Below are 24,821 nucleotides of genomic sequence, written 5' to 3' on the forward strand. Positions count from 1 at the left end.
ACAACAAGTCTCCAGGAACCCAGCAGATCATAAAGGATCTCTGTTCATTGTATCTTTAGAGTAATTCCCATTCTCCCTGCAGGCTGCAATTATACCAACAAAAATTGTAGGCATAAAGCTTCTGCTTATTCTAATTTATCGAAAAGGACAGAATGTACATTTACAAGTCTCCAGTTATGGAATAAAAGTATCCCAACTTCTTGACCCATCAAGTATCTTGATAAATATATTGATTAAAAAAAATAAAAGAAGAATTACAGTGTACTGGACAGAACCCTTTAGGATAGACCATTAACCACGGCACACACACTCAAAAACAGGCAATTTGTAAACTGGAATGACAAACATACCCCATGGAGATGACATATTCTCCTGGGACAAAAAGTTCTTCAATTTATCTGTTGGAATGAGTCTCTGAAGCAAAGCTTGAGGTACTTTGGTGAAAAGATAAACTCTCTTTACACCTTGCTAATAAATATTAGTTATAATCTTTAAAGAATTAATACACTGCAGTTTCAAATACGCATCTAGGAAACCTGAAAATTCAGAGAACCAAAATCACTTTTTTTATAAGCTGATCTCATTCTCTACTAGAATCCCAATAATTAAATCATTACCCTACTGCTTATTTTTAGCACAGAAGAGAACATACTGCAATGGGTGGACTACATGCTTTCAAGCAGCTATCTACTCAGTGGTCAGGGCAGAAGAGGCAAATTTTGAGGCTCAGAAAGGCAAGTGACCTCATGGAGATCTGTGGGACACAGGAGGTACATTAACACCAGCATCCTCCTTCCTGCCTTCCTTGCCTCATGTCTTCCCTTAGATAAGCAATTAAATAATCAGCAGCACTAGTCTGTGTGTGTGCCAAGTAACGCAAGGACATCCTTGTCTTGCTCTGCTTGGTTATGCCCAAGAACTGGCAAACAAAAACCAAGCCATATTGAAACATGAACAAACATAGTTGGATTTCTTTCCTTTTTATTAAAGCAGCGGTAAAAACTTACCAGAAAAAAAAAATGATGACCAATGTGACAGCAGTTATTCTCCATTACAAAGAGCAATTGAAACCTCAGATAAAGCCAGAGACTGTATTCTCTAAAAGCAGTAAAGTTTCAGTAACAGTTCTAAAATCTTCCCTGTAGAATGCAAGGCATCGTCACTAGTTAACAGAGGACAGCAGAGCAAACCTGGGATATGCTGAAACCAGTATGAAAACTCTGAACACCTAATGAGGAAACTTGAGTCCTTTGAATTACACTCTGTGTTTGGCACAACTCTGAACAGCAAGTGGAAGCACTGGTCTGGATAGAAAAGGAATCCAGGACACAAGCTTGAATACGCTACCTGCCTTTTATCTAGTACGTTGTTTATGGGAATTTTCCTTAAGCCCTCCGTGCCACACTAAAAAAGCTCCAAGTGGACCTGCTCTTCTAAAGAAAGGTTCTGTACTTTCAGATGGGAGGACTGTCTCAGAAAAACCATCAATGCTCTAGACAAATTGTGGTTATGAAAATATCAGATTATACATACAGTAGAGTCAACTGCACTCCCCTCTAAACGTGCTTCTTTGAAGACTCTTCCTTCCACAAAAGATAAGAGACTAATAGAAGCACCTGCTCTCAAAGATGAAATTTCTATTTGATCGGTGACAATAAACTATCATAAAGACTCCTACCACCTCACCAACTCCCAATACACCTGTGTATGTCCAAATCAATCTTGCTGCTCTTCCCCATAAGAAACATGAGATCAGCCTAAAAATTCTGTGATTTTATTGACCGTTTAAAGTAATGGATGAAATCAGTTATAAAAACTAGAACCCTTTTTATGGTAACTAAGAAAGGTGATCTTAATTTTCCCGGATTTCTGAGATCACGGTACTGCCATCCAAATATCCTTACATCAAACAGATGCAAAGAGTGCATTGGCCATGTCTTTCATTTCCAAGATTCTCTAACAACTGAAAAAAGCAACATTAAAATTGAACCACAAAAAGCAGAAGTGAGCAGAACATGACAAATGTTTTCTTCCATTAGGACCCAACACGGTTAAGAATGCTGAAAACGGCAAGGTTGGGGGTTTTGTTTGTTTGGGGTTTTTGATTGTTTTATTTTTTTTAAATCATAGCTACTAGACTAACTTGTATTTTTAATATAATGATACAATGGGGTTTGTTCTTCAGTGTGCATTTCTTGCACTTCTGTAAGACTCATTACCACACAGTGAAGAAATAAACCCTTCCCAAGAGCAACGTGATAGGTGTTGATCACTTCAATTGAGTTATTTTATGTTTTGAAATTGGACAATCCTAAATAAATTCTCTTGTGGTGAAAAAGTACAAACATAACACAAAACTGATTACTCCTGACATGGTAATTTTTACATAAATGAAATTAATTGCAATCACTTCATTTTAATTCTTATAAATAGAAAACAGACAAGGGGGTGAGGTAAAAAAAAATTGTGAAGGAACAACTGTAATGTCCTTGTTTATTCTGGGGAAAGAACATGATAATTCATCATACTTTCATCCACATAAAAACATCCGAGCAAGTCATAAGTCAAAGTCAGAAGGTTATCTAAAATAAAGACATTTAGGAACTGTTTATTAAATTACACAGTTACTTTTCTGTTTCTTAATGATGATGAATGTGCTGCTTCATAGATTACCATGAACTTCCAAGACTGGGTACTGTCTAAGGATTTTTGCTACTAAATTGGGATTATAGTATAAATGTTAAATTGAAACTTTACCATATTCCTGAACCCACATAACAAAACATACTGCAAGTATTCTTCTAAGTATCTAAATTACAAGGATCCTGCCAGATCCACTCTACTACTCTACAGCAATCGATTGATGAGAACCATAGAAGGAAAGTAACATACAAAGTAATGAACATTACAGGCAATCCAAATTATAATTATGATATTCTTACACAGAAAAAAAATAGTTGAGTATTTTCTAATGATGTATGCATTTTAATTTAAATACAGTCAATTTTATGCTTCCGCTTAAGAGACACTTTCTCTGTCAGGACTATTGATTCTTTAGTCATATCAATTCCAGGTGGAAAATTCCAAACGATCCAGTAAATGCAGACATGGCATCCACTACAATTAAACAGCCAGTATATGTAAACCTCACAACTTGTTTTCATATCACAATGACAGCATGCAGTAATGAACTTTCTGTTCAGAAAGCCTTTGTAAGACCTGGAAAGGGAAAGAAATATATACTCCCAAATACTAATTACTCAGATGCTTAATACTCAACCTCTTAAAAAATCTGGAGATCAGCCAAAAAGTGTCATAAATGGTTTGACTTTGTACACTATTTATCGGCATTCTTAATTTCTATCTGTGCAGACAGACCGTGCTTATTACTTAGCAATGAAATAGCTAAATGTAACAGCAGTGCTAATCAGATCATACATAAGCATTTGATAATTTTGATTATAACCTAAAAGTCTTTATTAAATTCAGCTAAGGAACGTCAACCACATCTGCTAGAGCTGTCACAGAACTGAAGGCGGTTGTGTTCACAGGGGATGATGCAGAGCCTCAATATGTTAGTGGCTACACACGTGTCACATCTGAAATGTGACTCTTCAGCAGTGCAGCCAAGTAACTTGTAGTTGTAGACCTACTTCTGCCTAAACTAAAAGCCATTGGCTTATCTATACAGTAAAGAAGTACAGGTGCTCATCTTGAAACACAGATATGAGGTCCTGACCAACCATACTGTTCAGTGAAACAAAGCGTTACCAGCAGTAGGTGGAAGGACGGATACTGAGTTCCTCTCTATGGGATCTGTGTGCGAGGGCACAGTTACAACACTGGGCGCTTCATCCGCTGTCTTTGTCTCTCTCCCCTTTACCCTTCCAAGCCTCATTCTAAAAGTTTTACATCTTTTTCATGCAGAAATACATTCCATTTTGACAAGCTCACTGTCATTACTTACGAAGAAGCAGGCATTTCTCATCACTACGCTGAAATGACTTAAAACAATAAACTATTAAAAAAAAAGTTTTAGCTTAAATACTGAGAACAAAAGCAGCACAGAAGGAACCTCTCTTCTCCTTCCCATATTGGCTGTTGCTGTTCTGTGCTACTAAAATGAACAGAACCATCAGGGACAAAAAATCATCCTGCCAAAATAAATCAAAAAACAGTGACTTCAAGGGGGAAAAAAGTTTTACCTCAAACACACATGTGTAAAGCTAATATCCAAAAAGTCATCTGTTCTTAGACAATTAAAATCACAATGTTTCCACATAAAAACTTTAACTAAAACACCACCTATGAGGTTTTTTTGGTGTTTTGTTTCTTGGGGTTTTTTTACACATACATATTTGAAGGTTTCTCATGCCACTTGCCAATAGCAGTAATTACCAGTAGAAGTTTAGAGGTTCAGCCAATATAGCAAAGAGAAATGGAATACATTTCAGAAATTTCAGTAAATTATTCTGGCTTCATTTTCATTTTACAAGCTCAGTAATGTTAAGGTTGTTATGATATCCAAAATAAAAATAAAGATTAAGAACAAACTGTGGATCTATTTAAATCAAATTATAATTATTTTTCAATTTTCTAGGATAATTTTCAATACTTCATTATAGCTGTTGATGATATATACCCCAAACCAGATAAATTAAGTTTTTAATATCATTAAAGTTTTACTTAAGTAAACGTGTTAAAAAAAAATAATTATTTAAAACTCATACATTTACTTTGTTTGAACTTTAATGAACAGAACAGATATAATGGTGGTGTTAAAATCATTCAGGCAAGACAAAAGCTAAAAATATGTCCTTGCCGAATGATGAACATGAGATTTCCACAGACTATGTATGTCTTGTTTCCCACAATCAAACTGTCACAGCATGAAAACATTCTCCTGTGTGTGGAGGTTTTGATACCCATTTCCCTGGTGAAAGTGTGCAAAAGGATCTGAAAGAGTTATTGACAATTCATACAGTATCCCATATTTCATTAGATAGTACAAGCAGAGAACATATCTTAACTCTGAAGGGAGATGAAGCAACAATGTTTTAAATTACTATTGACTCCACTAAATTTCCTGATAATGTCAGAAGACTGTAGTCTGTCAGGTTCATAAGAGACTCAAGATGATACAGGAATCCAATTATGCGAAGTCTATTTAGTTGTCCTGTTTGCTAAGCCAAAGGTTAACGAGAACCGCACTGAAAAAACCTCCTGTGGTATTACAAAGTATTTCTTATGCTGCATAACATGTAAATGAAAAAGTATTTTAATCAAGCCTTTCTTTAACTCTTTAATTGCAACGGAATACTATACAATACAGCAAGTGAAGAACTCATGATGGAAAAAGTGATTTTAAAAATTTGCCTCTGAACTAAAGACATCATGACTAATTAATAAAGTAATTATTACTGAATATTTCTAGTTTGCAAAGGAAAAAGCTTTCAGATCACAGAACCATAGGCAGTCATTGCTAACATTAAATCTTTATAAATAGTAAGCTATGGCCTCTGATTTTAGACAGAAATTAATTATATTTTTGTTGGTAACACATTCAAATCTGTTTACACAGCTGACAAGTCTCAGCTGCACCAGACTCGAGCAGTGAGCTTTGAGGACTCTCCTGCTTGGGAGCAGATGACTCAACATCCACCAATTTCATTAAAGATGAAAAGGGGAAAAATTCACCTGCAACAATGTCACTTGTAAAAACAGACTTAAAACAGATTTATGAGTTTTACATATGTGAGGTATCCTATTCAAAAGAAAGGGGGGGACAAATGCGGAAAATCCTAACAGCTGTGGGAAAACGGATTAGAAGTGTTGAGTTTCCAATTCTTTTTTGGGCTAATGTAAACTAATAAAATGTTAAAATGGAGCCACATTTCAAAGACTGTAATTACCACATGACACCATGCTGTTATTTCAGATCTTACATCTATCGTCTCAGATATGCTCTTGAATACATGGACATAGATTTACCCACCTCTCTCAAACTTAACTACTGTTTCTGCAAACACTACCACAGACATATTTTACAAGTATATTAGAAATTCAGACAGTCTTTGCCTTTTTTTTTTTTTTTTTTGATTGGCATAAATCCCTTACCCAGAGCAAAAAAAGCAGCAGTCTTATCAAACAAGCAGCAATCCTCCCTTTACAAAAAGAGAGTAGAAATGGACAGGAAAGTAATGCATTGAAGATAATGCTAGTACATAGAGAAAGCACATCCCAATTCCATTTTCACTTTGTAGAATACTCAGGTTCAACCCCTAGTTTAAATGAATGATTTTACAAAAACAGAATTTTTATTTTTTATTCCTACATTTTTCTCAGGTCACAAAATCTCCATATATCATAACTACCTAATTATCTCAGCCTTTTAGGCTTTTTTTTTTTTTTTAAAATAAAGGCGGACCTCACTAGCTGGCATTGGGAACATACTATCAGAAGAAAATGGCCTGAGCAAAACTGAAAGACGTGCTGTAAAACACATTGTAGGAACAACCATGCAAGGAAGCAAGTCTAATATTTAATGGAATTCTGCAGTTAGTCCCACAATTTCATGAATTTGTAGGCAATTCACAGTTAGCTGATTCCGTCACTGAGGGCACATATTGATCTCAACTAAGATTTCCTTCCATTTCTAAATAACGGTAATTCTAAACCCTGCAAAATAAGTTTGAAAATTGAATACATATTGTGCTGTATACATACTATTTGCTATTTCAGAATATAATCTTGTAAATGTCCATAAATTCTTACTGGTCCAGCAAGAACCAAAGTAGATATTTTAAAAGCAAGTGAAGCACTCCACTGATTTCAACAGGAACACCTCCTGCTTAAAGCCAGACACAGGCTTAAGAATACCAGTGACCTGACAGACGCAATTGAGGAAGATCTCTAGATATGCACTCAGAATACATGTAAAAAACAGGATTTTTTCCCTGAAGTTCCATCACTGCAATAGACCTCCTCAACTTCCACAATGTTGCGCAGCGTTGCTTCCATCTAGGAACACGCGCCCTTCTAGTCTAAAACATGCACTGAATTTGATACACATGAATAATTTCCATGGAAACGTGCTTTAGTAAGCCAATAATTGAGTATTTGTATCTTTCAAGGTAAATCTCTGAAGTACATGTAATGATAAGTTACTGCATACAAGACACTAAAAGCTATTGGGTGATTCTGATCAAAAAATCCAAGTAAAATCAGCTATTTGTAGGAAGAAATTAAATGAGAACCAAAGCTACTTACCGAGTCGTCTGTGGCAGAAGGAGGCCAGCCTTCCCATAACTGGTGACGGACAGGGATACTAGTCAGGTCATACACATTCCGCTTTACCTAGTCCGAAAAAAACGAACAACAAAAAAAATCCATTCAGAACCTGTACTAACAAAAGCATACACGCAAACTGCATTCTTTTCATCATAATCCCAAGCTTTTTATTTTGCTTTTTTTCCAATTACTTATTGTAAAACAGGTTCCTCCAATACTCAAAGATTCAGGTCTGTTCCACAGGTGTACATACTGCTGAATTTCAGTGCTGCCGAAAGCAACTGAACAAACTATGTTAAAGGAAAAAAAAAAATCTATAAAGTATTATTCATAATGATACGTTATTACTGAAGTATCATAAATGTGTAAAACAATTAATAATAAAAATTTTCCCAGTAAAAAGTTTTACAAAGTAATGATCAAACTGAAAGGAATCAGAAGGTAATAACAAAAATTCTGTTACAGGTTTTGCTAGTTAACATACTCTGTTTTCACCTGAAAATTTTAGGTTCATGCTAATATTATAAGAAAACCAACTACTTTTGCCTAAGTTTCTTAAAAGAGACAAAAAAATTAAAGTGCTAGTACTAACCATGAAAATATGAATTAATAAGCACATTTCCAATAAAGACAGTCCATTTCAAACATTTATTAACAAAACACAAATAAACTAATTTTTCCATCAACTCTTTTCTTATGCTGTTAAAATACAAGTCACCACCATTAATAATACCACATGATGGTTGTCAGGAGGAAGAGAAGGGGAAAAGAAGAAAGAGTTGAAAATTTCAAATGCAGGAAGAATGCTGCAAAATACCAGAATTACAAAACTCTTCCCTCAAAAACATTAACACAGATCAAAAAGCTGGCATGTTTTACCTGGCTTGCAGTCTAGCGCACTTACCCTACCAACTTTCTCTGTCTGAACAGAAAAATTATTTTAAATTATTTTAAAAAAAAATTGGGAAGAAAGTTGAAATTTGTCAAAATGATAAATACTAACATAATCCATATATTTAAAGGTTTCCTATTCAAGAAATGAATAAAAAGTGATTCTAAACTACCATTCTTAGGAACATAATACAATAGAACAAAGTGATCTACTATACAGACATTTTATATAATTTGACCCTAACTATTACTTAGTACTTGCCATAGCTTCATCACGGAAGCACAGTTGAATTTTGAATACATGGTAAGGTAATATGGTAATATAAACATATGGAATGTGCGTATGTTCCCTCAAAAGTTGGCATTTATTTTTAGTACAGAATGTATATGCAACATCTGGCAGTAGATATTAATCTGAAAATGTGTTTGCATAATGAAATAGCACAAAAACTCTCTTTAGAGAGAAATGCTGCATAGATCCTTTCTTTTAAATTTTGCACATAGTTCAAGCACACGAATACATGGACGAAGGATACATGTGCAGACATTAAGTGGTAAAAGAACTGTTCTAATCATTGTAAATATCCTAAGCAGGGGGCTGCAGGAGGAGGCAGGGATTTCCGCACATACGCTTGCTCACAGATGTTGATTTGGGCAACGTTCTTCAAAAGACTCTTCATGGCACTGCTGTGGGAGTTTGCCAACAAATAAATACGACTGAGAAAATTCAGGACATACAGAAAGCAAATACAAAGTACAGCGCTCTTACTGTATTTCCAGTTCTTAGAGCCTTCATTCAATTACTGTTGCTCACTCTCACTACTTTTAGTAGTAGTGGTAGTAGTATTTCATACTAATAAAGTGCTCCTTACACTGTGAAGAACTGTCTCACATTTCTGGATAGATATAATATATAGACTATGTGGATAATAATACAAATACTATCAATTTAAAGCTTTATAAATATAAACATTCTGCACAGATGAGTGAAAAACACTGGCTTCAAATTATTTTTTTTCTTATCACTTAGGTTGGAAAAGACCTTTAAGATCATCAAGTCCAACTGTTAACCTAACACTGCCAAGTCCACCACTAAACCATGTCCCTAAGTGCCTCATCCACACATCTTTTAAATACCTCCAGGGAGGGTGACTCCACCACCTCCCTGGGCAGCCTGTTCCAATGCCTGACAACCCTTTCGGTGAAGAAATTTTTCCTAATATCCAGCCTGAACCTCCCCTGGCGCAACTTGAGGCCACTTCCTCTTGTCCTGTCGCTAGTCACTTGGGAGAAGAGACCAACACCCACCTCTCTGCAACCCCCTTTCAGGTAGTTGTAGAGAGCGATGAGGTCTCCCCTCAGCCTCCTCTTCTCCAGACTGAACAACCCCAGTTCCCTCAGCCACCCCTCATCAGACTTGTGCTCCAGACCCCTCACCAGCTTCATCGCCCTTCTCTGGACACTCTCCAGCACCTCAATGTCCTTCTTGTAGGGAGGGGCCCAAAACTGAACACAGTATTCGAGGTGCGGCCTCACCAGCACCGAGTACAGGGGCACGATCCCTTCCCTACTCCTGCTGGCCACACTGTTTCTGATACAGGCCAGGATGCCGTTGGCCTTCTTGGCCACCTGGGCACACTGCTGGCTCATCTTCAGCCGGCTGTCAACCAACACCCCCAGGTCCTTTTCTGCAGGGCAGCTTTCCAGCCACTCGTCCCCAAACCTGTAGTGTTGTATGGGGTTGTTGTGACCCAAGTGGCCTTGCTGAACCTCATACAATTGGCCTCGGCCCATCGATCCAGCCTGTCCAGATCCCTCTGCAGAGCCTTCCGACCCTCGAGCAGATCAACACTCCCACCCAACTTGTTGTCATCTGCAAACTTACTGAGGGTGCACTCGATCCCCTCATCCAGATCACTGATGAAGATCTTAAACAGAACTGCCCCCAAAACTGAGCCCTGGGGACACCACTTGTGACCAGATGCCATCTGGATTTAACTCCATTCACCACAACCCTTTGGGCCCGGCCATCCAGCCAGTTTTTTTACCCAGCGAAGGACGTACCTGTCTAAGCCACGAGACGCCAGTTTCTCCAGAATACTGTGGGAGACTGTCGAAAGCTTTAGTAAAGCCCCGGCAGACAACATCCACAGCCTTTCCCTCATGCACTAAGCGGGTCACCTGGCCATAGAAGGAGATCAGGTTGGTCAGGCAGGACCTGCCTCTCATGAACCCGTGCTGGCTGGGCCTGATCGCCTGGTTGTCCTGCACGTGCCACGTGATGGCACTCGAGATGATCTGCAGCAACTTCCAACTCTTGAGTCTACATCTCACTAAAGGATGAAAGTGAGACCATGTGGGTTCCTTATCTAGACATTTAAGCATCATAACATATATTTGGGTTGGATATTCAGCTCAGCTTTGCGTTCATTGTATGTTTTAGAATCATTATGATCTCTCTCCTTTTTTTGTAAAACTGGTAAATTACCTGTACACCCAATAACTTTTATGTTAATACCAGTTTTGTTCAGGAGTTTTTGCAGGGAGACTGATCTAGTAAATATGTTTCAATTAAAAAAAATTACAACTACATTTTAATTAAAAAATAATACTAAAACAAGAACACTGTTTTGGTTTAGACACATAATACTGAAGTATTTATTAATAATTTAAGTGCACTTCATATTATTGCTTCCTCATTTAAGCACGATGTCATGCTTAAAAAAATACAAATATACCTTAATTATTAAAAACTTATTTAAATACACATATATATTCTTATATATACGTATATGCTTATGTATACGCACATGCACCTGTGAAAAATTGAATTATGGAAGACTGAACTCTATGGAACTTGGTATATGATCTCATTCCTACTGTTCAAAACAAACAGCCTTTCTTCACTGCTTCTTAACAAGAAGGCAGCCTGCTGTGCAGTATTCATTTCGCAGTAGTAGCAAGGTAAAGAGATGTCATTACTCCATACTGACCCCACAACAGCCCATCAAAATGTTACAATACTGATCTGTGATCACAAGAATACGGTTCTTGCTATTTTAATTTTCTTGCATTAAATACCAAGATAAACTGTCCCTGTGAGATAACTATTCTCCGGTTACATATCACAAAAAGTCTCATTAATATTATTTTCATAATATAAAACTCTAAAATTTACTATATTGAAATAACAAGTGAAACTTATTTACAGAAACATAGGATCAATGCAACTACATAATATTGTTTTCAAAAGGCCTTCCGAAGTAAAAATAAATAACTCAGAAGTCACATTCCTCAAATTCCCTTTTAATTCCAAAGTACAACAGAAAGGCATTATGAAAAAAACAGTATTTCCCTTCTTTCATTAACTCATCTGTAACTGCACTGAATTCAATAACATTCCTCTGCTATTCTAAGCTTGAAAGGCATGCTCGGGGTAAAGTGTTATGTTGGTATAAAGCACAGTGCCAGACTGATGTGCTGGACAAAAGTGATCAAAGTTGAAGTAATTTTAGCCAACGCACAAGTATTCTGCTGCATTATTCTACCAGAATGACATCTGTTGAGCAACTCGTCGCAGAATAAACTAGTTGTTATAGACAGGCCTGGTCGGGTAGGGGACCATGTAAGACTTATTAGAGTAATGTTTGATTAAACAAACTGCTTGAGTTAAGATGATAACTGGATTTGGAATTCATGCCAAAGTAGTCCTCTTTCAAACAACAAGCCACAATCAATTATTTAAGATAAAATAAGCTTGCTTTTAAATAACGATTTAATTTCAGGTTTGTTTGATAATTAGAATAGCATTAAGAAAGCAGACTGCAAAAGTTTCACAGACTAGGAATATTTACCAATCGAGTACAGAAAACCCCTTTTCTTCATTAACTGACTTAATTTCAGTTTAAAGTTAAAAATTCTGTAAGGAAGGAAAAGTTCTAAAGATTCATATAAAGCAGAACCATAAACTACTTCTTCACTAGGCCAGTGAAATAAAAACCTACAGCTATACCCGTCATGAAACTGAAAAAAGTTAGCATAGTAAACGGATGAAATCTGGTTTAAGGCTTTTATTCTTAAATTCACATGATATCGATAGGAGGACTGGAATCTCTGTAAATCTGTGTAAAACAAACTCTAACTTCTAGTACCATCCACTGAGCTACATTTATTGGCAAACTTTTTGGTCCCCCACCTTTGATCAGTTTGAAATACTAATTGGTGGCATTGTCTTTGTGCAGCCCAGAATTTCTTTTCATAATGTTCAGATGCCATGGTGACTGGCACATTACTATGGCAGCCACTCTTCAGATTATAATCTCCAGAATGTACGAGATCATTTAAAAACAAATTAAAGGCACATCTATTTGGTTCCACAACTCAGCTGTGAACAGTATCAATACAACCATTTAAACCAAAAAAAATACCCCATATATTTCAGATGCAATTTTACTTGGAAAATTATACATAATTCCTGCAGAATACCCTGCCTTGCAGCTATACACTGATGCTGGAGAAGCACATGAAGTTTTACCTTCAGCTCATTTTCACTGGTGTTAGAAGGGAGTTAAAATATGAAACAACTTTAATATTGTAAGAAAACCCGCGTGTCAAAGTAGCCAACACACCGAGAAAACTTCCCAGGTACAGGCAGAGTCTTACTTTCTTATCTTTCACTGGTTGTTTTTTTCTAAGCAGATGAGTATACTGCTTTAAAAGGAAGGTTAAACACAAAAGATATACTTTGTTTGTAGATATGAAGTTAATCCAACATTCAAAGCCCCTTCACATCAATATTAGTAAGGATAAAATGAAGTCAAATGTATCACAGGGCAAGAAGTCTGTATCAGGTAACGTGATGAGAACGACCTTCTGGTGGCTTCACTTAGCAGGAATAAGTAGCTAGTTTCTTATCTCTGAATTAGAAAAATCTGAAATCTACTGTAAAAAAAAAATCTAACACCTACCGAATTGTTAAAAAAATTAAATTTATGCTGAATCATCAAAGAACTGTCATGCCTGAATCTGTATCTTTGAATCACAACAAATCACAACAAAGTTTAACAGCAGTTTCCCTCAGGCTGTTTTCCGCATATGCAGGTACAAAGTTAATTGAAATAATGTAGATAATGAACTTTTGTTAGTCTTATTATTAAATATAATTTATGCAAAGCTGTGAATTGGCTGAGATGCTAAAGACTGTTCCAGGCACATAGGCAGCATGAAAGACAGTGCAAAAATGAGTGCATGAAAGGCAGACAAAAGGAGCAATAAAGTCAGAGGACTGTGAGGAATGTGGAATGCGAGTTGGGGGACGTGGGGAAATGAGATCAGATGCAGCCAGAGCAAGGTTGCATGGGGCACTGATAGTAAAGCAAGAATCTTGACTTTGACATTGTAACAGAGAAGAAGCCAAGACAAGTACGCACAATTTTCAGGGGACAGCAACAATATGGATGGGGCAATGACAGAAAGAAATGCAAAGTAAGGAAAAGCATTTTGGTGAAGAACGATGGAAAGAATGGAGGCAAAACCAGCTAAAGCGATAGTCTTCAAGATTCCAGAGGAAAGCCTTTAACACCTCCGCCAGACAAAATTCCACTGACAGATAGCAAAAAGCATCGGGAATCTGGCAGTAATACATGGGAAGCAGGGACAGAATCTACCAAGTTTCTAAGCATAGAGAAGTGTTTTCGTGTACCACTTTCCTGTAATTAAACACATTTTATGTACAGAAAAGCCACTAATGCACCCAACTTTCACTTTAGACTTGATGGAACAGTGTTTGAACCAAAATAAACCCAGTTTAAACTCCTGTTAAAAATGGGTTGTATTGTACTGTAGTACTCAGTAAATGTTGTGTCAACATCTTCATTAGAAAGCTTGTTGAATTCATTATATAACAATTCAAACTAACTTAGGTCTGGAAAATAAGTGTGATTTTTGTGACATTTTGCTGATAAGAGTTCAAACAGAGAAGATTAAGTCCCATTAAACACTAAGCAAAGCCCAGCATATACATTTTTTGATGTTTCCAATTCTTTAAATTTAATGTCTAGAAAAGAGATTGAAGTACATGAATTCTGCCTCTAATCATTGGAACGGTGGAGTAAGAACTTCATCTATCTAGGGATTAAATGAATACTTTAAAATAAGTAATCCACACTATTTCCAATTTCAGCGATGAGGCAAAGAGAAACAGGTAACTACTAAGAAATATTAGGTGGCTGAATAAGTAAGTGCAAAGTTAATATATTATTTTGCTATTACGTGTTTTAAAATCGGGGAGGGAAGAAAATTTTCAGGAGAAAGAATCCGTAAACAGACAAAAAACTTAACAGAGAGATGATTCACCATATCGTTTTAGTAAAAACCAGCTCAATTAGGAAAGTAAGATACTAGATATGAGGACACTCCTGGGTACCACTTCCAGAAAGACATATGGATTCTTTACTCCCCAACTAAGCACTTATAGCCTCATTCCCCCAGATTTACATCCATCATGCGAGTCATCAAACAAAATCCAAACCAAAAATGTTAATTCCATTTTATTGATACAAATTCTTGAGGACTATAGATAGACCTAATTATTTATGTGAAATACTATTGGCAAACTTTAAATGTCCTAAAATAAAAAAATAAACTGATTTTTTGTTTAAGCTACTTCTGTCTTCTTGTTCTACAGTTGAGAGAAAGACACCTTCAGAGATCTTATCTACTCACTTTACATTCTCATTGAATTATATTTCTGAGCCGTAACACTTATTTGAATAAATTTAGAAATTTGTCTTAAGTAGAAGTTGTTATCAGAACCACACCGAGTTCAGGTATCACCAGATGACTTTGACCTGGATAATATATTTAAATTTAATTACATTTTGTACATACTTGAAAAGAAGAATTCTGCAGTTTTCTTTTAGCAACAGAAATAATAACATTGTGAATAAATTACTTTCATAGATTTCACAGTTATTAATACTTCATTATCTTCTATTTCATTCTTGAACCAACTCATCTTGGATGTCATTTGACCACTTTTTAATGGGTCTCTGCCAAGTTAGTATCTTAACACCACAACCTCCAGTAACATGGTCCACTGGGTCATACTAGCATATTTTAGTGGTTAAAACCTGTGGATTTCGAAGCAGAAAATAAGAGCAAGGATTCATTTAAACTTCACTGAATCTTCTGACATGTGAACTTCTGATTGCCTTATGCAATATATATACACACATACATCTATAATATAGTCTAAAAAGATGGATGTTCCAAGCACATGGAATGTGCCCTCAAAGATTTAGCAAGATATTTTCCCAACCTCAGCCTCCTGCCCAGACAAGGTTTGAGGTTTGAGAATTAATCTGAGCTCTCTTCAGGCTACCAGATACTACTTTTTGCCTTTTCCTGGGCTGCAGCAGTGGTAAATGTTAAGTGTATTCACTATATTATATTATTCATTACATTTAAATTCTATATACAACTGTTTCACTGTCTTCAAAATGTTGGTTTACTTCTCAATGCCTCACTTTTCCGCCAGCATACATGCACATTTTAATTCTGTGGAATAAAGAAACCTCTTTGCTGATCTCCATCTTTAAATACCTAAAATTAGCTATCCTTCTAGAAAAGCATTATTGCTAAATGCAAGTTACAATCTTCTGAACTTGATGCAGAAGTTACTGGTTGCTGCTATATGGCCTGCACTGCACAAAGGTTCAGCCTACATAATTATTATTATTCATTGCTTGTAGTGCCTAGGAGACCTAATTGTGATAATCCCCTCTGAACTTAAAACCGCATGACCCTTTGAATTTTTTAATAGAAGGTTAAAAGAAGAAACAAATTCCTATAGAAGAAGAAGGGAAAACACATTCTTAAGAAATTGAGGCAAGAGACATGAGTATTTAAAAAAAACAGAAAAAAAAAATCATTTTAGCAGCACACAAGCATGAGGTTGAAATAGGGTATGAAAGAATTAGAGTGTGAGCTAGCTGTGACATTAGAGATTGAAAGGAAGATGTGATTAGGGTTAAAAGAGATCAAACAACAAAGACTTACTGCCAAAACAATTTTACAAATTTATTTGAAAATGCCTTAAAGACTTCTGCTAACAAAATAAAACTGATGATAATACTTGAAGGTTTTTGTTTGTTTGTTCTACGTATAGTGCACTGACACAGAAAAGACACATTTTGAAGTCGTAGTTTGTTTTTCCATTCAGTAGGAATGGTCATTTGAGAAAATATACTTATTAGTAATCTAAATGAAAAAGTACTGCTTTGTTGAAACTTTTAACTGACCTTTATGCACATTACAAAAGACAACAGACAACTGTTACTAAGTCATCTATTACCAGAACTCTTTCAAGAGGCAACTCCTCTTTTGCCAAAGCACTCAATTGCAATACAAAGGGTAAATACAGTTTCTCATATTATTCCCCCAAGGAAGGATATTTATTTGCTGTAAAAACAGAAAAATTACCAAAACAGATTGTTAATGCTTTTATGTCCTGAAATGTTGATAAATTACCAAACATCAGGTATTTTATTTCCATTAAAAATTAACATTTTCAGACCCCTTTAAAAATAGTGGAACAAACTCTAGAGGCCAATACTCATGCAAGATTCTGCATCTGGTAGAAAAAATTAGACCTCAGTTTCACTATAGAAAACGTTTCTTTTAGTTACCACCTTCCAGTAGATTACAGAGTGCTTCACAAAGCAAAAATTACATGAAGTCCAGAGGGTTATTTTGGACTCTGCTGCTGCAATGTACAAGGCTGTAACAGAGTTGAAGCTAGACAGATATAATAAAGAATACACAAGCTGAATTAGGATATCTTTATGAAGAAGCCATGAAAGACTAATAAGAAAAACACTTCAAATTAGAAAAGCGTAATTATTAAGATGAGTTCTATGATCTTTGGAGCTAAAAAAAAAAAAAGCATATGAAAATCACTAGTTGAAACAGCCGGTCTACTAAATGCAACAGAAGACTGCACCAGGGTAACAGTTTGTATCTGGGCTAACATGATGACGGAGATCATCGAGAGTCAAGGGACAAGTAATTTCCTATGGATTGCATACTTAGCAGACTTAATAGATAATCCTAATAAATTATCTCAGTGATTAAATCAGTAACTTGGAGAAAAATATACCTTGACACTTAGTGATCATGAAGTTAAGGACATGACTGAGAGCTGTAACTTTGATCCTAGCTATTTAAAATCAGTATGAAAACACAATTTAAACTAATAAATACACATTCTGTGCATCCCAACATCTCTCAGACTTACCAGAAGCTACTGTCACTACTGGGCAATAGTAAAATATGAACAAAGCCTGGGAAGTAAGAAAAAGCCAGTTACACAAGCTTGATCCCAGCTTGTCCATATCACATGTGCATATACTCAGACTACTGCACAAACAAGTGTAATTTTGCAGCTCCTGTCTTTCAATCTGTTCCACTTCCTTTGTCAGTAATCAGCACGTGAACTCTTCAGCAAAAGTCTGTATTATACTTTCCTGTATCTTGTATTGGCTGTGTTGTTTCCTTTCTAAGGAACTAGTTGTCTTAATGAGTTATAGCACAGCGAATATTTTGGATGTAGTCAGGTTCCCACTCATAAAGACCTTAAAGATTATTTCGAGGGTTTGAATTATCACTAGAAATGAAAGAGATAATCAATGTGATTCTTGCAGTGGAGAGTAGATCTGTTACATTTTCACGGCTGTCATGTTCTGAACAAAAGAAAAATTTAGACAAATTTATTTGAAGACAAACACCTTCATCTTCATTTCAAAAGAAACTGGTTTGCAACAGCCTAAGCATGATAAATACATATGCTGGTTTTTCATCACTTCCCTACTTGTGCATTTTCATGGGTTTCAAAAGCAATCGGTCATATCAATGAATAGTAAAATAAATGGTCATTTTACAAAATAATCAGATGAATGGAAGTTAGATGCCCAATTCTTGCTGCATTTAATTATAGTAAAGAGCACCATTTGTATCCATCCAAATCTCAGATTATGATACCAAGACATATGCTCCCTAAAACATTTTATTGACTAACGATATCTTCCCCCACTCCCACCCAAATATGTTTCAGAATAAAAACTGATTCAGTTTCAGTCTTAGAAAAAGCATAAACCACATATGCTTCAGAGACAATCCTTATTTTAAGTGATAAGTCTAGAAATTTTCGTTTAAGAAACAGAACATGACAAAATCAGTATTCTGTCGTGTTTTTTACTTGACTCTAGACAATTGATCAAATACTCTGTTATGAGAGAGCATATTTTATTGCTAGAGACAATATAAAATCTATTCAAATTTTTGTAAATGGTCAATAATTAGAAAATATATGCAAATTTAGACATTATATGAAAAAGTAGTTCCATCTATGACTTTCGTGAAGCAAAGAACCACAGTTGTGCAGAGAATTGTGCAGTACTTTCCTCCAACACCTCTAACTTCAATGTTTTACTTCTCTCTTCCCACCACTTTTACACTTAAAGATCACAGCAAGCCTACTGCTTGGTGAAGAGAGATGGGTAGGCTCTCTCTACAGCCCTTTTACTCCCAGTGCCAGCCAACAAGATGCATCTAAACAGGAAGATAGGCCACAGATCTGAAAGGTCCTGTGCATTGTATTAATTTCACCAATACTGTACTGTTGCAACAACAAGACAAAGCTGTTTGCGTGACTTGCATTGCACCTTCCAGTGAGCTTGCAATCGCATTTGTAACCCAAAGGAAAAATCACATGCAAAGGGCATTTCCTCTAAAGACTTGCTGATATCTTCACCACACAAAAGAGAATATTGGTTACCCAGAAACCCATCAATAACTCAACTGTTGACTTGCTTGGTTCACCTAGGTTGTTGGTATCAGGTAGCTGGCAGACTCTTACATGTGAGAACTCAGTATGAACTCAACACTAAAATAAACTGTGAAATCTTTCTCAGTCACGGTAAGTATGAATTTAATAAATTAGTTTATGTGGTTGAGTTTGAATAGATATTCTATCAACGTTATTTTGAACTCAAGTTAAATTATAAAACAAGGTTCACTGAGCTGTTAGTCAACTTTCTACTAACATAGACATTTCTTGGTACTCCCTCCATTTCATCTTCATGTCTACCAAATCACCACTTCTTTTGACGTTTTTCTTTACATCAACAATATTCAGAAAGAATCTGAAATTCATTTCTGCTTCAACCAAGGAATAGCTGTTAGTTTCACAATGGGAAAGAAAATTACGCAGACAATCTGCACAGTGTATTTTAAGAATGTCAACATACATCCATTACAAATAAAGTTACTAATATTGCTACATTTAAGGTATATGCATATAAGGTGCCCAATTATACTATTAACAAGCAGCTCTCCTATATACATATACATTTTTAAAAAGAGAATTCAGTCTACTTAACAATTCACTAACAAAGCTATTCCTTAGCTCATCCCTGCCATAACCTGCTCTATTCAGAAACATATGGGAAAAGACATTAAATAACCAGTGAAAACCATGGACTTCTGGTATTAGTGCTACACATTGCATACCCCTATTCATTATTCCACCTCCCTTGTTTAATCTATCATTAAGACTCAGTGACCCTACACTAAATTTAAAGCAGATCCTTCCTTCCTCCCATGCCTAAATTCACATACTTTTCTAGTTGGGGATGCCCTCGAGTATTAGCCACTCTACAGGGTTTCTCTAATCTCAGCTCTGAACTATGTTGTGCTATAGAAGCAAGAAATTACTGGTTTACATCTTTAACTATGGAATCTTCCACCAAAAAAACCCCCTCATTTACTTAATAAGATAGAAAAAAATCTTTCATTTAGAACATATTTACCATGTACAAAAAATGATATATTTCCCTCTATACGATATAGAATAGAAGTTCTAAAGTAGACTATTTTAAAGCACTGCTTCCCTGTACTTGTGTCCCAAACATAATTTCATTGGAAGCAATTTTAAAGCCTTCAGAAGTTTATCGTCACATCTTGTAAGAGCTAGATCTTTATTTGCATTCAAAGTCAAGATGAAATAGTTTTCTAATAAACAAACAAAAAAATCAAGAAAACAAGATGACAAAAAAATCAGATATTAGATTTGCTTTTGTTTTTTAACGTAGGAACTAAAAATATATAAAAAATATGAAGACCTCTACCTCTTTCATTTCTTTTTATTGACACAGATTATACTTTAACAGCAGTGGCAATACAGGTGAAAATATATTAAGAGTTTTCTGAATAAGGGACAAGAATCATTATCGTTAACATCTGTATGTATTTGTCAGCTATAGCCCTTGTCTTCCTTGTCCATGATAAGGTGAAAATTGATCTTCATCAGGATTTTAAAAAGTTAAAGACAGTAAGACTGTGAGTGAAGCAGAGATTAAATTTTGTTGAGTTAACAAAATGAATTGGGCAAAGATGCAATCCGAATATAGGTTTTTATCTTTACCAAAAGAAGCCATACAATTTTGTTTTCGTTTCATGAATAATACTATCTTTAGAGTATTTAAATATGTTTAAACATACTTCCTCAAAAAATAGAATAGAGTTGAAAAGAAGAGCTACAACCTGACCAAAAACCCCAACCTGCATTCTCTCTGGCTCTTATTTCTTTAATTTCCTTAAGTCTTTCCCCAAACAAGTCAGCACTTGAACTAGCTGTAGGTGTACCTGAGTTGTACATATTTGTAAAATACAAAAAGATGATGAGGAAAGCAAATTAGTAAGGTTAAAGTTGTCAAAATCACATTCTTTTATGTGCAGGCTATACAGGGTTATTTCCATCTTCTGATCTCTATTAAAAGTGATCAGATAACAGAAAAATACTAGGAACAGTTAAAATAAACACACTAAGCTGAGATCAACACTGGAAAACCTGAAGTCCGAGTTCTACACAGGTGAAGACACAGGAAGATGAAGGGAAAGCGTTACCAGAGAATGAGAAAAACCAATAAATGTGAACTCTATAAAACTGGCACATAGAACAATTTGGAGATAAAAATGATCTGGAAGCCTCTCCAGTGAGGAAGTTTTCTTTACAAGCAGCAACCCTTTCATGAAGAAAAGAAGTCCTGTTTTGCTGAACCCAGCCTTTTTAATCAAAGGCATACTGGCACACTCCTACCAAAAGCTGCTTCACATGCTTGAATTGCATTTATGACAGAAAAGCTGACACAAAAAAAAAAGCCACAGAAGCTGTCTAGAGAAGAGCATTTTTCGTAAGGGGGAAACCTTATGAGAAAAGTTTACAACTTCATTTTAAATTTTTCAAGATTGGGGATGAGTCCATTCATTCTTACTCCCTGCTAATTTCCAGGTTATTCAAATGAAACTGCTGTTAGGAGGCATGTTTTGACGGGGAAGATAACCTACAAACCTCTTAGGACCTGTGCGAGAGAACAACAAATGGCCAAAATCTAAAAAATGCTAAGATCATTTATACTAACTTGTAAGGCAGAATTTTCAAGAAGTTTGGTAACTTAGTATTCACAAAAATACACATGCTAAGGCCCCAGTTCTGCAGCTGGTAGGTTCAGGCATTCTTCCTGAACTGGATTGGCTTCCAGAAATGGACTGGTTAAATTAAAAACCTAAGTAGTCCACAATACCGAAATCACATTTCCTTTTAAAATTCCAAAAATTTTAAAAGAAAACTACATTACTAAGAGGAGCACACAACTGAGTCTCTCTTAATGCAAAAAGAATTTATTCACTGTATCTTCAACGTTGGCCACCTTAGAGAACTGTCTAGCTCAAGTAACCCAGAAACCACGCGCTGCTGAAATCACAAAGCGGTTTCACGAAGGCAGGAGTCAATATTTCTTGAATATACAACTAAAGGCGATTTCATTAGTGTTTGACCAAAACACTACAGGGAGTTACCTCTTCTGTAGATTCCAGTCTTTAAAAAGCTTACCATTCATAAGCTGCAGAACAACAACAGAAAATTTAATGACCACTTCAGCAAAAGAGCTAATATGAAGCTATTCCGACCATTTTCACTATTCTACTGTGCAAACTTGTCATCTCACTGAAACAGAAAGATTTTAATAAAGGTTAACTTTTTAAACATACATATTATTTTCTCTGCACTTTTCAGTCTTAGCTTGACATGCAACTCTATACCTATTAAATAAGCAGTGAACACTATTCCATTTAATGAAAAAAATTACCTAAATTGCAGGTTATTAAAAACTCAGCTACTCATTTCCCCAAAAATACCTGCAATGTTGCACAGAATTAACAGAGTTCCCATCAGAATTACCTTTTCTCTAAAATAAAACTAGAAACTATGTATTACAAAACAATACTCACAGATAACAAATATTAAGATCAGGAAAGATCTATTCAGCTCAAATTAACACATTTCTATAAATCAAAGCAAATTTTATCCTCACTTTCATTCCTGTTACAGAATTATCACCTCAATAGCCAATAAAAAGAAAGATCTAATGAGGTATTTCAGTATCTCCCAAAGAAATATTTTCAGCTCTGTTTTTCTTTTAAGTGCTTGAAAGGAAAAGAGTAATGAATTGCTCCTGCGCAGTCCTTTTTATTATTCTGTTATAACAACAAGAGAGTTACACCACGTCTTTAGTTTTCACTACTTCAAAATATTTTTTTTATCTCACTGCAACAATGGCAAAGGAAACCTCTGACCAGAAAGGACAGTTACTTAACAGCAACAGAGAAGTTCTACTTTGAGCAGTAATCTTCCTTGTTTCTGCTAATGGGTAATGGGCTGAGATGGCAAAGACTTATTGGGTAACTAAGAGACATCTGAGAGCTCTGCACTCTAAGATCCAGGAAATAATCCAGAATCCCTTGGGAATAAATTTCCATGACAGACAAGGCTCTAGACTTCTACCAAAACCCAGGGCATTCAGCTATATCTTGTTGAGTCTTCTGACTACTTCTACCTATTAGGATTAACACCCACTACTGGAGACAAGCAAGCACCCTCTAACCCTGAAAGCATCCATATACATCATGTGGTCCATGGATTTGAGATGGGGAAGACAAGTCTGCTACAGTCCATCAAGAACAAGACGGAAACTTGAAGAAAGACAGGGAGATTTTGCTGGTCATTCACCCTCAGAGAGAGCATGCCCTGGATCTAAAATTGTTTCAAACAGGACAGTGAAATCATAATCACCTCTTTCATGATCTATGTGAGAACGCTTAGAAGAAAATTAATTAGAGGCACATCCAACGGATCAAGAATGTATATAACAGGCAGGCTAAAGAGATGTAAGGTCTGGAATAGATTCATTAGCACTTTTTTTGTTGTTTCTGGAACTAAAAGATCAGCCTTGAGTAACCACAACCTGGAAAGTTTTGAGGATATCCTCCAAGGTCCCGTTTGTCAGAAACGTTCCAAATCAATTGGGCACATGATCTCTGGGCACTCAAACAGATGCACCAGGAGGGAATGAGACTTTCTGAAAGACCAAATGCTTTCTAAAAGAGAAGTCAAGTCTCTGAACCTCCTTGTTAACGTTTGATCATCACCGTGACACTGGGGTGCGCGAGGCTTCAGCACACACACTATCAACAGCAGCTGAAAAACATTCTATAAAGAGCTTGAGATCCTGCCTGGGTGAGCGAGCTGTCACTTACCTGCCAATCATCAGAAAAGGGACAGAAAGCCATGTATCCCATCACATGGATGGTGTGACTGCTGACAATAAGTTTGGTGAATTTATGTTGCAGCTTTGTGTTTCTAAGTAACACATGCATGAACAGCAGTCCTGACACACTCAGAGTCTAAGATAGTTCTTGGGCAAGAAATGAGCTGCAATGTACAGACAGGAATCTGGCACAGACTGACCTCCTCGAGCAGCAAAACCAGCTCAGTAACATCAAAACTCTCCACATGAATGCGAAAATAAAGGCATTCAGATATCCTATTTTAAAGATAAGTATTCTCATCTTGTATTCATTTTAGATATTTGGAATAGTTTCTGTAAAATCCTCTTCCCTTGAAATAAGAGGCCATTATTAAAGCCCAATGGATTAGAAGACCCAGAAAAGGCTTTCCTGCAGATGTCTTGTGAAAACGAATTCCTGAAAAGCAGCAGGAAAAAAAGGTTGCAGGGATGGCAGAAAGCCAACAAAAAGCTAAGAGCTGCTGGTAATGGTGTCACAGAGGCATTTTAAATTGTAATTCCAGACCAGAAGAAACATGTGTAATCTATCACCAAAGCTATGGAGAAAACGGACAGATCACAGTGGAGGGGAAATAGGGCAGTCCTTTCCAAAATCTTCAAAACTGTTTTGAAAGTAGAGATTAAGATACCAGCTATTGAATACAGGTCCATCTAGGGTGGCTTTGCCAGTGATGATACCCTGAGGACTCTATCATGGTTTGCAAGGATGCCGTGGGAGCAGGAAGTCATTCAAAGGCATCTGCAGTTCATTCTGCTGCATATTTTTGACCTTGTTGCAGACTCTGAAAGCATGGAATCAATCTATACTTGAAAAAATATCTTCAGTTACTCACTGGAATTCAAAAGATCATTTGCATAAGTGACAAAGAAAGATTCTGTTTCTAGACTTTGGTATACAGGTAATGTCAGAAAACCAGGAAGCTTCTGTTCATATCACCA

The 24,821-nt window shown here is 36.1% G+C and overlaps 1 protein-coding gene across 1 annotated transcript in view; it reads right to left on the minus strand.

Annotated features, from left to right (window-relative positions):
* FAF1 (Fas associated factor 1) overlaps positions 1-24,821 on the minus strand; it is a 174,620-nt gene that overhangs the window by 81,634 nt on the left and 68,165 nt on the right. Inside the window, exon 8 of the mRNA XM_059822201.1 lies at positions 7,270-7,356. Within this exon, the coding sequence (XP_059678184.1) occupies positions 7,270-7,356 (87 nt within the window). The remainder of the gene's footprint in view (positions 1-7,269; positions 7,357-24,821) is intronic.

The sequence above is a fragment of the Gavia stellata genome, chromosome 10, assembly GCF_030936135.1.
Source record: "Gavia stellata isolate bGavSte3 chromosome 10, bGavSte3.hap2, whole genome shotgun sequence".
NCBI lineage: Eukaryota > Metazoa > Chordata > Aves > Gaviiformes > Gaviidae > Gavia > Gavia stellata.